Genomic DNA, 15,622 nt, shown 5'->3' on the forward strand with positions numbered 1-15,622 from the left:
TCTTGGGTTGCCTTTGCTCCTAACACATGACCTCCAGGTATTCCATCAAGTCTGAGGTATTTATCTGTTCTCGCTCCCTGGTGGAACCTGGGAACTCCAAGTCTCCCTCAGTACTTTGGGATTGTAGAAGTCTGCTTAGCTCTTCAGGGGTTTCCTGATTAGCCTTCAGCTTGCTGTTAGAACTTGAGATGTCCTTGGAGGAAACCATGCCCTCGCTCAGGCTCAGTTCATCATATAGTTCAGCTTTAGTTGTTCTTACATATTCCAAGCCACAAGACCCCATATCATCATGTTCTGTCCTGAGGAAAGAGTATAGTGAGCACACTTTGTACATCTTAAAGAATGTCATTGTCTTTCTCCAGGCAGAACATGTTCTCTTTCATCTTCATCCCCAGCTCCTTGCCACCAGTCTGCTTATCTTCTTCCTGATCAGCTTCTATGCATTGTATCTATATGCACTGAGTTACTCTGATATAATGGTGTGGAAAGGTTTTGAATAGAACAGATGTTCAGAACCACCTCACCAGTACATTCAGCTGTTCATTCATTCATTCATCAAGTATTTATTGATACCAACTCAGTGCCAAGTCCTCCACTGGGTCTGGGATTTCAGCAGAGAACAGGAAAAAAAAAAACAAACAAAAAACAATCCCTGCCCTGTAGAACTTACATTTTAGTAGGGGGAGATAGAAAATAAGTAATAAATTATATAGTATAGATGATATGTGCCAAGCAGGAAAGATAAATAAAGAATTCAGGAGAGAATGTGGGTTTGCTATTTTAGATAGGTTGATCAGGAAAAGCCTTATTAAGAAGGTGACATTTGAGGAAATACTTTGGGGGTGAAATAAGCAGCTAATTTTTCTTCTATATAATACAAACAATAATATCTTCATTGTAGAAGGTTACATATATTTAATATATGCCCCAGTTAGTATAGCTCAGTGCCAATACATAAGAACCATTCCATAAATGATAGTTTTGTTTCCCAGTTGTATGCTTCTAGTACTTTTAACCTCTGGCCTATTAAAGTCTTCTTTAAAAAAAAAAAACAAAAACCTGTTTTAAAACATTTAATTGAAATTGGAGTAGTAAAGAATCCACTTGCCAATGCAGGATGCAGGTTTGATCATCCCTGGATTGGGAAGGTCCCCTACAGGAGAAAATGGCAACGCATTCCAATATTCTTACCTGGAAACTTCCATGGGCAGAGGAGCCTGGCGGTGGACTATAGTCCAAGGGGTTTCAAAGAGTTGGACACGATTATGTATGCACACACTAGATTATAGCAAAAACTTCGTTTTTTAATTTTTTTGCACTAGAAGAATTTCGCTGTTAATCCTTAATAGTGCAATCCTTAATTGCACTATTCTTTTTTTCATATTTTGTTGTTACCTGTATATGTTTACATACTTGTAGTTGGTATACTCATTTTTTTGTATATGTGGCAGAGAAGGGATGTGTGCTTTTTTTAATGTAACATTATCACATGTTTACTGTTTTAAACATTGATTATTAAATGTCCACAGATTATTTTAATGAACTATAATTGAAAAAAATCCTCTTAAAATTGGAAGTTTGGTTCTTGATTTAGTAGTTTCTACTTTCTATCTGCAATATGTAAAGAAAACTGGCCTGTCCAAACCCATTTCTCACATGAGGATCCTAAAGTTTGCGTAAGTTGAATGAGTCACCTCAGATTATACAACTGGATAATATAGTAGCAGAGGCAGCTTGCAGCTTAGAGAGCATTTTTTTCCTTCCTGTAATATTTACAGAGCTCCTACTTCACACCAGACACTGCTGCCAGCTGTGGGGAGCAGAATATAAAGGGTCCTCTCTCTCCTGGAGCCTGGGTTCTGGGCTAGGTTTGCTGTGCTGTGCTTAGTCACGCAGTCATGTCCAACTCTTTGTGACCCCATGGGCTGTAGCCTGCCAGGCTCTTCTGTCCATGGGGATTCTCCAGGCAAGGATACTGGAGTGGGTTGCCATGCCCTCCTCTGGGGGGGTCTTCCCAACCCAGGGATTGAACACAGGTCTCCTGCATTGCAGGCAGATTCTTTACCATCTGAGCCACCAGAGAAGCCCAAGAATACTGGAGTGGGCAGCTTATCCCTTCTCCAGAGGATTTTCCTGACCCAGGAGTCAAACCAGGATCTCCTGCATTGCAGGTGGGTTCTTTACCAGCTGAGCTACCAGGGAAGCCCTGGGCTTGGTTTGGGTCATGATAATAAACAAGTGAAAAATAACCTGAGAAGATAGCTATAAATTGTAAAAGTGATGCAAGGTAGTGATTGTAAGAAGTGATGATGATTTAAGAAGCATAAACAGAATGATGAAAGCAAGTACAGTTGGGAAAGAGTTGGCCTGTGTGGGGAATGGAAGTTGTTTTGGAGTGTCCAGGTCAAACTAAATGAGCAGGAGGATGTTTTTGGGTGAGGAAGACCAGGTAGGTACTCCAGGGCCTTGAGCTCCACACTGATAAGCCTGGGTTTTATTCTCAGTGCCAGGTAACACCAGTGGAACGTTCTTAGCAGGTTAATATCATGCTCTGAGATCAAGGCTGTAGGTTTTTCCTCTGTCTTATTAGCTTTCTGATTAGGAAAATCATATTTCATGATTATTGCTGGTGTTTCTAATTGTTTATCTGTCTTTAGTTGGTCACTGTGGTAACCACTTCATAGCCCGAAGAAATTGTTTTAAGGGATGCAGATTCAAGAAGCATCTCCCTTTATGACAGGCCAGTGTTAATAGAGAAGACTTTCTTTTGAGGTGGATGGAGTTGTAGGGAAAGAGAGAGGTGAAAGCACTTTATAGTGGTTTGAGCATTAGCTGAACTGCTTCTAGGAATCTGTTAATCATGACACGAGAACAGTTTTCCCGCATCTGGGGAGACTTGCACTCTTAGGGATGGCTTTCTTGGCAAGTGTTTACTCTTAAGATAATCACAGAGCTATGAGGGAGAAGCATTATGCTCATGCCAGTGACCTTTCTGCCGGCCATCAATTGTAATACAAAGTGAGCATTAGTAATTAGTGATATCCCTGGTGTGGGCAACAAAAAGACCAGGCCCTGTTCTCTGGCTTTGACAAGACAGACTGACAAATTTCACTTTGTTTCCTTCCTAAATTACTTTCTCGGAGCCAGAGGGCATTAAGATGTGAGTTTGCTCCTCCGTCTGTTTGAGCAAGTAGAGTTGTGAAGGCAGTGGAATGTACTGGGCCCCCACTCATCCACCAGGGGTAGTGCTTTGCTTTAAAGACATTTCTCCAGAATAACTCTATTGGTTAGCATCTATTTCCTCCTTTCCATTTTTAGTATGTGGAAACTGAGTGTCAGGTAGGTGAAGTGACTTGGCCAGGATCATACACAGCTTTTGCTCTTCAGTCGCTTGGTCATGTCCACCTGGGGTCTTTGTGACCTCATGGACTGCCGTATGCCAGGCTTCACTGTCCTTCACCATCCCCTGGAGCTTGCTCAAACTCATGTCCATCGAGTCGGTGATGCCATACAACTATCTCATCCTCTGTCGTCCCCTTCTCCTGTGTTCAATCTTTTCCAGCATCAAGGTCTTTTCTAATGAATTGGCTCTTCGTGTCAGGTGGCTAAGGTATTGCAGTTTCAGCATCAGTCCTTCTAATGAATATTCAGGATTGACTTCCTTTAGGATTGACTGGTTTGATCTCCTTACAGTCCAAGGGACGCTCAAGAGTGTTTTCCAACCCCACAGTTTGAAAGCATCAGTTCTTTGGGACTCGGCTTTCTTTATGGTCCAACTCTCACATCCATACATTGGAAAAACCATAGCTTTGACTAGAGGGACCTTTGTCAGCAAAGTAATGTCTCTGCTTTTTAATATGCTGTCTAGGCTTGTCATAGCTTTTCTTCCAAGGAACAAGTGTCTTTTAATTTCATGGCTGCAGTGACCATCTGCAGTGATTTTGGAGCTCAAGAAAATAAAGTCACTGTTTCCATTGTTTCTCCATGTATTTGCTGTGAAGTGATGGGACCGGATGCCATGATCTTAGTTTTTCGAATGTTGAGTTTTAAGCCAGCTAGTAAATGGCAAAATTTAGAAAACAAATCAGGAGTTATCTGGCTCCTGAGTGTGTGCCATTCTTTATGCTTTTCCTTTTGGGTAGATAATATATGGACAAGACATGAAATCTAAAAGTTTCAGAAGCAAGTACTGCAAAATATGTTTCCCACCCATCCCAGTCCCCTTGTTCTCCCCAGAGGTGACCAGCCACTGTTACCAATTCTTAAGTATGTATTTTATATTCATAAGTATATAATTTTCTGGCCTCTTTTTGAGTGAATAACATAAGATACAGAATCAAATAACTGTAGTGACAGTGGTTATCTAGTAGGGCAGGTGGCCTGTCAGAAACATCAGAGCAGCTTTTTCAAAATAGGCATGCCCTATCAATAACCTCAGATATGCAGATGACACCACCCTTATGGCAGAAAGTGAAGAGAAACTAAGAGCCTCTTGATGAAAGTGAAAGTGTAGAGTGAAAAAGTTGACTTAAAGCTCAACATTCAGAAAATGAAGATCATGGCATCTGGTCCCATCACTTCATGGGAAATAGATGGGGAAACAGTGGAAACAGTGTCAGACTTTATTTTTTGGGGGCTCCAAAATCACTGCAGATGGTGACTGCAGCCATGAAATTAAAAGACACTTACTCCTTGGAAGAAAAGTTATGACCAACCTTGATAGCATATTGAAAAGCAGAAACATTACTTGGCCGACTAAGGTCCTTCTAGTCAAGGCTATGGTTTTTCCTGTGGTCATGTATGGATGTGAGAGTTGGACTGTGAAGAAGGCTGAGTGCTGAAGAATTGATGCTTTTGAAGTGTGGTGTTGGAGAAGACTCTTGAGAGTCCCTTGGACTGCAAGGAGATCCAACCAGTCCATTCTGAAGGAGATCAGCCCTGGGATTTCTTTGGAAGGAATGATGCTAAAGCTGAAACTTCAGTACTTTGGCCACCTCATGTGAAGAGTTGACTCATTGGAAAAGACTCTGATGCTGGGAGGGATTGGGGGCAGGAGGAGAAGGGGATGACAGAGGATGAGATGGCTGGATGGCATCACTGACTTGATGGACATGAGTCTGTGTGAACTCCGGAAGTTGGTGATGGACAGGGAGGCCTGGCGTGCTGCGATTCATGGGGTCGCAAAGAGTCAGACATGACTGAGCGACTGAACTGAACTGATTTTGTTCCTCCTGACTAATATTCAGATTTTGTAGGTTGGGGGTGAGGTCCCTAAGGGGAACTGTGATTCCTTCCTTGCCTCACTTTATTGAGAATTATTATTCAGGTTTTGCTAGGATGCCTTATGTGTACAATTTACCCTTGAACAACATGGGTGTGAACTGCATGGGTGCACTTATACGCAGACCTTTTTAATGGTACATTCTATAGTGCTGTGGTCTTCCTGGGTGGCGCTAGTAGTGAAGAACCCGCCTGCCAATATAAGCGATGTAAGAGACACAGGTTTGAGCTCTGGGTTGGGAAGATCTTTTGGAGCAGAACTTGGCAACCCACTCCAACATTCTTGCCTGAAGAATCACATGGACAGAGGAGTCTGGCAGGCTCCAGCCCATTGGGTCACAAAGAGTAGGACATGACTGAGTGAGTAAACAACAGCAACACTACAGTACTACGCCTTCCTCAGCTACGGAGGGACCTCAGCTGTGGAGGGCTGACTATGAGTTATACCCAGCTTTTCAGTTGGGTAGAGAGTCAGTGCCTCTAACCCTGAATTATAAATGGTCAGCTGTGTTCAAGGAGGGAGGGGTTACTTCCTCAAGACAGATGAAGGAGGCTTATGTAAGGCTGAACTCTCCTCTCAAGAATGAGTTTGGAGAAATAAGAACAGTGGATTTTCAAGGTGGATGAAATACCATGAGCAAAGGTAGAGAGAAAGAGCCATAAGGGCAGAGTGTTAGGTTAGGTGTCAAAAGCTCAAATATCTCTTGGGCCAGACAGGTAACAAATGCTATCTGAAATGAAAAATGGCAGCTGATGCTTGACCTCAGTGTAAGGTAGCTGAAGAGATGTTCAATATATTTCTCTGCAGCAGAGTATGTAATGTTTATTTTTTGAACATTCTGAGTTAAAATGTTAATTTTTTTTAGTCCATGACGTGTGACCTGTGGCATCTTAGTTCCTTGACCAGGGATTAAATATGGGTCCTTGGCAGTGAAAGCATGGAGTCATAACCACTGGGCTGTCAGGGAATTCCCCAGAATTAAAATTTTAGACAGATGAGAGAAACTAATATAAATCATGCTCTGCTAGGCTGACTGTCTTGCACAACCTCTGCATGAATATACCTCACTTTGGAGGCCATTTTCCTGTGTTTCATCATTAGTTTAAAAGTCGTAGCTGCATTCTTAGAAAGTCTGTTTTTATTTGGGGTAAATTTACCAACTCTTTCTACCTAATCTTTAAACATAAATGGTTATGTAATATCTCCAGTGAAAGAGAGAGAGAGAGAGAGTGTGTGTATAAGAACTAATCATAAGATCCTTTCTGTTCTATTTGAAGTTCAGCTTTTTTGGAAGCCTCCTCCCCATACCACTGACCATACCACTGACATAGCTATTCCTTTTCAGAAGCTTTTTTTTTTAACCCTGGAGCAACATTTATATTCCTACTTGAATACTTTGATATCTTATTTGGGTGACAAGATAAAATGAATGAACTGCAGCTTATTTCCTGACTGTTCTCTCCACTCATAGGTTGAAGGCCTCTAGCTTTCTTGATCTCATTTGATCTTCATCATTTTAGCATCTACAGTAAATCACCCAATGGTCACACTTTCCTTGGATCGGTTTCCTTGTATCCTTTACTTGTCATATCAGGATCATGAACATCCTGCTGCTCAATTAACTTTGTCAAGTTAAGTAGGACCCCTTGCAAAGCGCATTGAATTAGCAGCAAAAAGCATAACGTGCTTTGTGTGTGAAGGCATCAATCATCTGTTGACACCTACTCCTGTCATTTTAGCACTTTCTGCTCTCAGAATTCCGAAAGGGTGGACTACTGAAAGAGACAGATGAAATGGTTGATTTGTTTAGTTGCTAAATGCAGCTGGGACAAGTAATTAAATAGTCCTGCTCCCACAGAGACACCTGGAGCCATGTAACATGAAGTCTCAGAAACCCAGCTGTACTCGGATTTAGATTTGGAACTAATATTAGGTAGGCATCTTTCAGATTGACAGATTTTGTAAACATCATTTCTGGTTTATCTGTTCAGTATGATTGAAGGTGGAGCATGTGTGTTTCATGCAAGCTTCTAGGGAGCGTGTGGTATTTACAGATACCTAGGGGAGTAGCCTAGAGGAGCATAGCTCTGCATCTGGTGGGCAGGGGATTCCTTGAGTAAACTGCTGTTGCCCTGCCGTACTCCAGCCTGTTCCTGACATCAGCTGTTCCATTGAGAAGGGAAATAGAGCAGGTTTAGTAAGGGGCTTACTTTCATGCATTAGAGAAGGAAATGGCAACCCACTCCAGTGTTCTTGCCTGGAGAATCTCAGGGACAGAAGAGCCTGGAGGGCTGCCGTCTATGGGGTCCTGCAGAGTCGGACACGACTGAAGCGACTTAGCAGCTTGGAGGGGAGCCTGGGATCAATTCCCTCCTTAATCCTTCTATTTTTTATGGGGGCATGCTATTATACAAGCAGTAAATATCTCCCTGTGCCACAATGTCTGTTTTAATTTGGGCACTTATTTCTATGTAGGAATTACTACCACTGTCTACCCTGTTGCTCAAACCAAAAATTTAGCAAATACCTTTCTCACTTACCTCCCACAAGCAATCTACCAGCAGCTTCTTTGTAGGGCTGACTCATTCTTATCCTTGGAGTCTCACCTTCCATGTCCCCATCTGTGTGAAACCTACTCTGACCAACTTTTCAAAACAGCCATCACGGTTGTGTCTGATGTCCTGACATTGATTAGCTCCTTCATAGCACTTACCACAGTAATTTGGGGTTTATAGTTCACTTGTTTCTTGGTGCATTGTTTATTGACTTATTTTGTTTTGCTTGAGTCTGCTTGCTCTCTTGCTTGTTTATATTCTCTCTCTTCTACACTAGATGTTAGTACCATAGGATAGAGACTGTGGGATCTTCCCAGAATGGGGATTGAACTGGTGTCCCCTGCATTACAACATGGATTCTTAATCACTGGACCACCAAGGAAGCTCCATGATATTTATTTATTTGTTTAATTGTTAAATAAAAAATAAATTCATTTATTATTTATAAATTTATTTTTTATGTTTAAAATTGTTAAATAAATTTACTTAATGATTTATTTTTAATATTACTTTATTTGTTTAATTATTTGTATAATTTCATGTTTAATAATGGCTGTCATCAACAACTGGCTTGCAGAATTCTTGAAAATGGAACAATCTGCTCTTACAAGCAGACTTCAGCAAATATTTGGGGATGACTTACAGGGACCCACTGGCCACTCTCTGCTCCAGTGTTTGGCTCGTAAGGAAGGAAGGAAGAGAGTTGGCAGAGATGGTGGGTAAACTGCCATTACAGAACATTTCTCAGAGCTTTTATTCACCTTTCAGTGCTAAAGGAAAGGACCCTAATATCTCCTAGCATGATAGCAAAAGATTGGGTACAATGACGAAACAGAAAGAGACAGCAGCAGTGACAAATGAAGAAATCACAGGGAAGAAACAAGAATAAAAACAATCTTACTTTCACACTGCTAAAATAGCTCATTGCCTGAGATGACTAGGTCCTGAGGTGCTTGGTCAAGAGCGTTTAATTTTCAGAAAATTAGCCCAAGGCCAGGAGTTCCTCATGCCTGGTTTAAGCTATCGCAGCCATGGACAGCTGGCTTCATTGCCACTTCACATTTGTCTGTGTGTCTGTAGTGGAATGGAAATGAGCCCCAGGTGGTGTCTGAAGCAAGGCATGTGGAACTCTGGGGACTCAGAGCAGATGACTAAGGGGAGGTGACAAGCTTCAGGATAAATAATCACAGAGAAAAGGAAATATGAGGGAAAGAGCCATGTCATGAGTGTATTGCCACCTTGTGTAGGGTTTTCTCCTCAGCAAATACACCATTAGAGATGGGCCTGGTATTTTAGATAAATAGACTGTTGATATAGGAAGTATAAATCATAATTAGTACCATTTACCATATTTGAGTTTATATTGCCACAGTGAGAAATCAGCTCTAGTTTTGAAAGTGAAGGGCATGGAGTTTGGTGAATGCCCTTGACCTTTATAGCCAACAACACTAAGACACTCATTTTCTCACCTTCTGAGAGTAGAATAATGATTGCCTTCTTTATTTCACACCCATGCCTTCCCCACATCAGAAAGTATTCTAACTTAAACTGGTGAGATGGAAAAGACACTTGAAAGAGGTACAATCTTTCGTGCTGCTGCTGCTGCTAAGTCGCTTCAGTCGTGTCTGACTCTGTGCGACCCCATAGACGGCAGCCCACCAGGCTCCCCTGTCCCTGGGATTCTTCAGGCAAGAACACTGGAGTGGGTTGCCATTTCCTTCTCCAATGCATGAAAGTGAAAAGTGAAAGTAAAGTCGCTCAGTCGTGCCCAACTCTTAGCGACCCCATGGACTGCAGCCTACCAGGCTCCTTCATCCATGGGATTTTCCAGGCAAGAGTACTGGAGTGGGTTGCCATTGCCTTCTCCAATCTTTCATGAATTAGTTCAAATAACATGTTATGAGCCCATCTTCAGAGGCCTGGTACTATTCTAGGGTCTAATGTTATAGAGAGAAAAGATATCCTCAAGTAGGGGGCAGTTAAGAAAATAGGAGTTTTAAAGACAATGTGTTGTGAACTGGGATAGAGATGTATACAGGGTGGTCTTATAGCCACCCTTGTTTACGGCTATATGGTTATATGGAGGTGATACAACTCTGATATCAGGAAGGGGTTCATGGAAGTGACACTGCTTCGGGTGTTGAGGTGTGAATGGAAGTTAAGTTACATAAAAAGGAGGGATGAGAAGCCCTGCAGAAAAGTGAAGCACAGAACACGTTCTGGGACCAGTTGGAAGTTTGGAGTGCCAGAGCTTAGAACTGGAGACTTTGCATGTCTGTCTCTATTCCCAGGGAATCTGAAAGGGAAAGAGTGAGAACAAGATGACAAATGACTTCATATTTTACTCGAGGCTAGTCTTCCAGTTCTTGTCTCTTTGAGGATTTTCGTGATCTGACTCAAAGGGGTGGGACTGTCATGTCAAAGTGACACTTGACGGAGGACTACCAGCCAGATGTGTCCACGTCCTGCTTATATTACTGCTCTGTGTTTCCGTGCAGCTCCTGCCCATTCACACTCTGAGGCTTGGCATGGAAGTGGATTCCTTTGATGGGCACCATTATATCTCTTCGATTGCTCCAGGTGGTCCTCTTCATACACTGAACCTCCTACAGCCAGAGGATGAACTTCTTGAGGTAAAATTTTTTGAGGGGGGCGGAAAAAAAGATACAGGGCAAGAATATTTAAGTTGTAGGAAAATGTGTCCTTGCCAGAAATCCACTGAGTTATATCACCAATGCCAATATAATGTGAGCTACTAGAAACTGAAAAATACTTGGTGACTATTCATGGGGTTGCAAAGAGTCAGACATGACTGGGTGATTGAACAACAACAACAAATACTTAACAAAACTGTACTGTATACTTGAAAGTGGCTGAAATGGTAGATAAGTGTTCTTACCACATACACATACACACAGTATGAAAACTATGTGAGGTGATAGATATATTAATTGGCCTCATTGTGGTAATGATTTCACAATATATTTATCAAGTCATTTACATTGTACGCCTTAAACTTGGGCATGTTACATGTCAATTATATCTAGATAAAGCTAGAAAAAATGAAGATGAAGAAAAATGCTGACAACTTTATGTAGTGATAAGAGAAGCAGATGATATACTTTCAGTTCGTTATCTCTATCCTTTGAGACTCCTGAGATGTTCTTTTTTTGAGAGTTTATTTTCATGATTAAGAAAGAACCTAATGTCCCACTTCAGTTTGACAGCATTTTTTTTTTCAAAATTCTTTTTTAAAGACTCTAATCCCTGATCCTTGTTTGAAACATGCACTTGTATTTCTTTGCAGGTTTTGATGATTATTTCTAGTAAGGATTAGAGCTGGATAACCTCCAGCTAATATTTTACTGACTGGCTTTCAAACGGTCTCTTTGGGACTCCCTCCCCCCAAGATGGCCCCCTCTGGTGGGCTTACTCAGGTTTCTGAGCCTCTCTTCAGTTGGAGCATTTCTAGAGCACTTATGCTTTGACCTGACTCCTTGAGAGATTGTATTAGATTGGAAAGTTCTATCTTCAACACAGCAGACAAATCCAAGCAACAGCCCTTAATTTTATAGATAAGAAAACAGGGCATTGATTTCCCCCAACTTTACCCACTGATAGAATTATGACTTTAGTTCATCTTTTGTAACTCCCATTTCACTGGTTTTTCAATTCATCACACTACTTCCAGAGTGTCTAAAAAAAAAAAATGTGGGCAATAGTCAAACTTAGAGAAGGCTGTGTAGAAAAGGGTTCTTCCAAGTGTTAGATCCACGAGACATCCTAAAGTTGGGTGTAATAGAATCAGCCTAGTTGCCTTGGCCAAGATGAGAATTTCCTGGGCCTGGAAGTGGAGACTTCTTTCTAAAATTATATGTGTTTAAAGTGAAGTGGCAAGGATAGCAAATTGGTTTCTTGTTGGATTTTTTCTGAAGTAGTGCTCAGTCACCTGGAGGAGTATGTTGAGAATTTCGAGTTGAATTTTAAGGTCAGAGAAAAAAGTACTATGGCTATTGGCAAATTTGTTCATAAGCATAGGAGGCCAGGTGTTGGGATGCTGTTTTAAAGTGTAATAAATGGCTTATTTTTTATAAGTGTTCAAGAAATGATGTTGGGATGCTTAATGTGAATTAATGCCGTAGACTTTATCATTTATGGGAACTTGGTGCTGAATCATGTCTTTCTCTTCTTATTTGCACAGTATATGGCCTAATTTTATGGTATTACACATGATAATCTACAGATTGGAGGCCATTTGGAAAATATTTCCATAATATGTAGTTATGAGATATTGAGGAATGGGATATATTTATTTGGGAGATATGGAAATATGAGTAAAAACCAGTTTAGTTTACTTTTTTGTAGTAAATATACATAACATAAAATGTATCATTTAAAGCATTTTTAGCTTACAACTCAGTTGCAGTAAGTATAATTCATTACTAGTACATGGTAGGTGATAAAGAAATGTTGGCTGGATCTGAGTAAAGAAAGAGTGGGTGATCCCAGCCATCAGCTGAGTCCCTTGTGCCTTAGCTGAGATTGGAATTCCAAGGGCCTTCTGCCCTTGTAATAGAATGTGTTGTAACAAGGTAGCGTTACAGGTTGAATGAAGACTGGTTGAATTGTTAAGTATAGATTTCTGGTGAAGGAACTTGGAATAGGGGAAGAAGCACAGATTTGGAAGTCAAAAGAACTGCTTTTGGTTCTGAGTTTGCCGCTACTGAACCATATGTCCTAGCATATCCCCCCCATCCTTTTTTTTGAGAATCATTTTGTCATCAATAAATGCCTGCTTCACTCTCTGTGAGGATTTAGTGAAATACCGTCCATGTAAAGATAATGCTTTATAGATTATCTCACTGTAAGATACTGGCAACGTCAGCACCATGTAAAGTTATAAGCAACCTTTATGGGATAGAATTGAATGAAGTAGTGGGACAATACTAGCACAGTATTACATTCTCTGCAGATGAATACGTGTGGGTGTGTTTTCTAAACCCCAAATTCTGAATAACTGAGACTTGACAGTACTTAAGAGGGTTTCAAGAGTCTAGAAAAATATTGTAAACTCTAAAATAAAAATTGGCTTCTTCGGAGCAACCAAATATAGAAATTAAAAAGTCGCTTAAAGTTAGCCAAATAAACTCCTAAACTGTGTGTGTGTGTTTAATGTACTGCTTAGAGCCTAAAACCAGGAACACAAATATGCTCAGGGTTAGAACACTGTGTCAAGTCTCAGCCCAGAGCAGCTATTTACAGTGGCCATAAATCCCCTTAGATAGGAGTTGCTAATGGGAAATGTGACCAGTCCCTTTAGTGATAGAGAGTGGTGAAGAGGACCGCCAGGCATTGCTATAATAATTGGAGACAATTCAAATGAATAAATAATGAGCTAAATAAATATTTAAGTGTACTCCAAGATAAAAACCTGAAAAGTGATTTTCTAATTTATTGAAGTAGCATAAAGCACAAACTAAAATACTTGTGCATGGGTAGGATTCCTGCTTTGGTTATATCCACTTGCCTTAGTTTCAGTGTGAATTACTCCCTATTTGGTTCATTTTAGAACTTTCTGTGCTTGTGGTGCTGGTTGGCACCATGGATATGGTGTGAGCAGTGACATGGATCTCCCCGTTTTTGTGTGAAGATTGACTTTTAGTTCTTCCAGGAAAAAATCTTTCATCCGATAACTTAATCTCCTCTGGACCCCTTCCTCAGTCATGAAATCCTGGGAGACTTCTTAGGACTAGTTCCCTGAAGTACATGTGGGCCTCTTTACTATGTGGTGATTTCTTTGTAAATAATTAAGAGGCAGGGAGATTATGTCTGGTCTGATGCTAAGTGCTGTGTATGTTATAGGCGAGAGTAGTTCCAAGGGATGAATGACTGGGCTCAAACCACTGTTGATGGGATGCTTCTAACAAACCACTGTGCTCATATTCTCTGAGCAATGATAGATTTTGTGGAAAGGTTCTCCCAGGAAAGTCAGCCCTGTCAGTTATCTGGACATTAGCACTGCGCCTGTCAGAAATTAAGACCAGACCAGAAATACCTTTAAAACTAATAATGCTGCTGAACTCTCCCAGGAAGGTAGGAGTCATATGTGAAAAGATTATTTGTTGCCTGGATTGTGTTCATACCTTAGCTTTTTGGGAGTGGCAGATGGATGAGAGAGCTCCTGGAGCTAACGTCATATGTATGAAAAATTAGAATAAACTTATTTTTATTAGTTTATTTATTCTAATAAACTGACTAGAATAAACTAATGTTTCTAAATCATCTTTAGTGCAAAGAATTGTTACTATGCACTAAATATATGAAATTTGAATAATCTTTTGGTGATAAGCAATAATTATTAATAATGAACAGTTGATTATCGTTTTGTTCTTATAAACATGTGGGACCCTGTGTATAATAATTTGGAAATCTGACACACTTCTTACATGTGATAGCTGTGTAAGGGCAAAGTGTGTAAGAATAAATCTGAGGCAAAGTTATGTGTATTTTTTTTCTATAGAGGTGATTTTCTAGGATGATATTAAGAGTTTGTGGAATGAGAAAGAAAATTGTGAGCTGATGCTAAATTTGACAGCTGAGTATCTTAGATTTTGTTACCTACACATTGTAAGTTGAACAGTTTGTAGTAGCCTTAAAAATCAGTGTTAATATCTCTATCAATATGCCTACAAAGTGAAAAAGCAAAAGGAAGCAGTCTTAAGGCTGTAATTGGTATTTAGCGTGTTTAAGGAGAGATGGGGAGTAAATGAGAGAATACTTTGGGATATAGCAAGGAGAAAGCAGGGAGGTGTGAAAAATTAGGCAAATCACATTCCCAGTAATAGCTGAACTCTGAGCACATTTTATGCTTTATTCACCAAACTCCATAAAACCTTAACCTTCATTTTTATCAGTTTTAGAGATTTCTGGTTTTTTTTTTGTTGTTGTTGTTACTACTAAAATGATTACACTTAGGCCCTTTTGTTTATAGGGAAAAGAAAGTGATATCCTGCTTTCATTGTGATAGATTGATGCAAGCAAGAGGTTTATTTATTTATTTATTTTTAAATTTGGGACCTCCTCAATTCTGACTTATCCCTTGTCTTTCTAGGTCAATGGCGTGCAGCTCTATGGGAAATCTCGCCGAGAAGCAGTCTCCTTTCTTAAAGAAGTGCCACCCCCCTTTACCTTGGTTTGTTGTCGACGGTTGTTTGATGATGAAGCCTCTGTAGATGAACCAAGGACCACTGAAGTCTCCCCTCCTGAAGTGAAGGTACTGAGTGGATACATGTACTGTGGTTCTCATAAGCAGGTCCTGTCATCAAAGATGCCCCGAGGATGTATTGAGATATGAAGGAGGTGGGAAAAACCTCCTACCTCTCTTACTTGACAACAGTATCTCTCAAAGACAACAATGTATAGCTTTTCAGATGGTTACTTTCCATTCATGTCATTTTTTTTACTTGAAAGATTGGTGACATTATTGTGCATGCTGTTTGATTTTAGAAAACCCCTTTTTGGTAATTGCCTGAACTCGTTACTTTTAGCTCCCAGTTCTACTCAGTTTATCTTAATAAGTTTAAGATGTTGGTAAGTGTGGAATATCTAATGGACTTCCCTTTTTCAGAGCTTTAAAAACATGAAGATCTATGACCAATTTTGAAGTGAGTCTAAAAATTGCTGTAAAAGCTTTTTTAAGGTCAGAGAATAAAATAACACTTTCTGTGCCTCTGGAAGTCTTTTTTTAAAGAGCATTGTATTTATGAAAACAGTTTTAAGCACAGGC

General features: G+C 40.3%; 1 protein-coding gene across 3 annotated transcripts in view; it reads left to right on the forward strand.

Annotated features, from left to right (window-relative positions):
* Nucleotides 1–15,622, forward strand: part of PATJ (PATJ, crumbs cell polarity complex component) — a 386,097-nt gene that overhangs the window by 70,711 nt on the left and 299,764 nt on the right. For all 3 annotated transcript variants that reach the window (XM_018044918.1, XM_018044920.1, XM_018044927.1), the window contains exons 15-16: nucleotides 10,335–10,469; nucleotides 14,948–15,109. In XM_018044918.1, coding sequence (XP_017900407.1) covers nucleotides 10,335–10,469; nucleotides 14,948–15,109 — 297 coding nt within the window. The remainder of the gene's footprint in view (nucleotides 1–10,334; nucleotides 10,470–14,947; nucleotides 15,110–15,622) is intronic.

This window comes from Capra hircus, chromosome 3 (assembly GCF_001704415.2).
Source record: "Capra hircus breed San Clemente chromosome 3, ASM170441v1, whole genome shotgun sequence".
Lineage (NCBI taxonomy): Eukaryota > Metazoa > Chordata > Mammalia > Artiodactyla > Bovidae > Capra > Capra hircus.